This window comes from Camelina sativa, unplaced genomic scaffold (assembly GCF_000633955.1).
Source record: "Camelina sativa cultivar DH55 unplaced genomic scaffold, Cs unpScaffold03653, whole genome shotgun sequence".
NCBI classification, from domain to species: Eukaryota; Viridiplantae; Streptophyta; class Magnoliopsida; order Brassicales; family Brassicaceae; genus Camelina; species Camelina sativa.
Window position 1 is genome coordinate 1 of NW_010924752.1, and position 761 is coordinate 761.

Consider the following 761-nt stretch of genomic DNA (forward strand, 5'->3'; position numbering starts at 1 on the left):
TTTTGGTGACAATTTTAGGAGCGGATCCCTGTTGAAGAAGTGTTTGAGCAACTAAAATGCTCAAAAGAAGGTTTGTCAAGCGATGAAGGAAAGAAGAGGCTTGAGATATTTGGGGCAAACAAGCTTGAAGAGAAATCAGAGAACAAGTTTTTGAAATTCTTGGGGTTCATGTGGAATCCTCTCTCATGGGTTATGGAGTCTGCTGCAATCATGGCCATTGTTTTAGCAAACGGAGGAGGAAAGCCACCGGATTGGCAAGATTTTATTGGTATTATGGTGTTGCTTATCATCAACTCCACCATCAGTTTCATCGAGGAAAATAATGCTGGCAATGCCGCTGCAGCTCTCATGGCCAATCTTGCCCCTAAGACTAAGGTAGGCAAATTTTTAGCAATACAACTGCACATTCTTTTTTTTTTTGTTATCTAGTGTATGATGTTTGATTGTAGGTGTTGAGAGATGGAAAATGGGGGGAGCAAGAAGCTGCAATCTTGGTTCCGGGTGATCTGATAAGCATCAAATTGGGTGACATTGTTCCTGCTGATGCTCGTCTTCTCCAGGGAGATCCTCTCAAAATTGACCAATCGGCTCTTACCGGTGAATCCCTTCCAGTCACCAAACACCCTGGAGATGAAGTATTCTCAGGATCAACCTGCAAGCAAGGTGAGATTGAGGCTGTTGTGATTGCTACAGGTGTCCACACCTTCTTTGGCAAGGCTGCTCATCTTGTTGACAGCACCAACAATGTTGGCCATTTCCAA

The 761-nt window shown here is 43.8% G+C and overlaps 1 protein-coding gene across 1 annotated transcript; it reads left to right on the forward strand.

Annotated features, from left to right (window-relative positions):
• Positions 1 to 70: 70 nt before the first annotated feature.
• Positions 71 to 746, forward strand: LOC104774567 (ATPase 8, plasma membrane-type-like; the record flags this gene model as incomplete). Its single annotated transcript, XM_010499130.1, has 2 exons — positions 71 to 375; positions 450 to 746. Coding segments are annotated over 2 exons (602 nt in total), but the record flags the coding sequence as incomplete, so codon positions are not given.
• Positions 747 to 761: the final 15 nt, after the last annotated feature.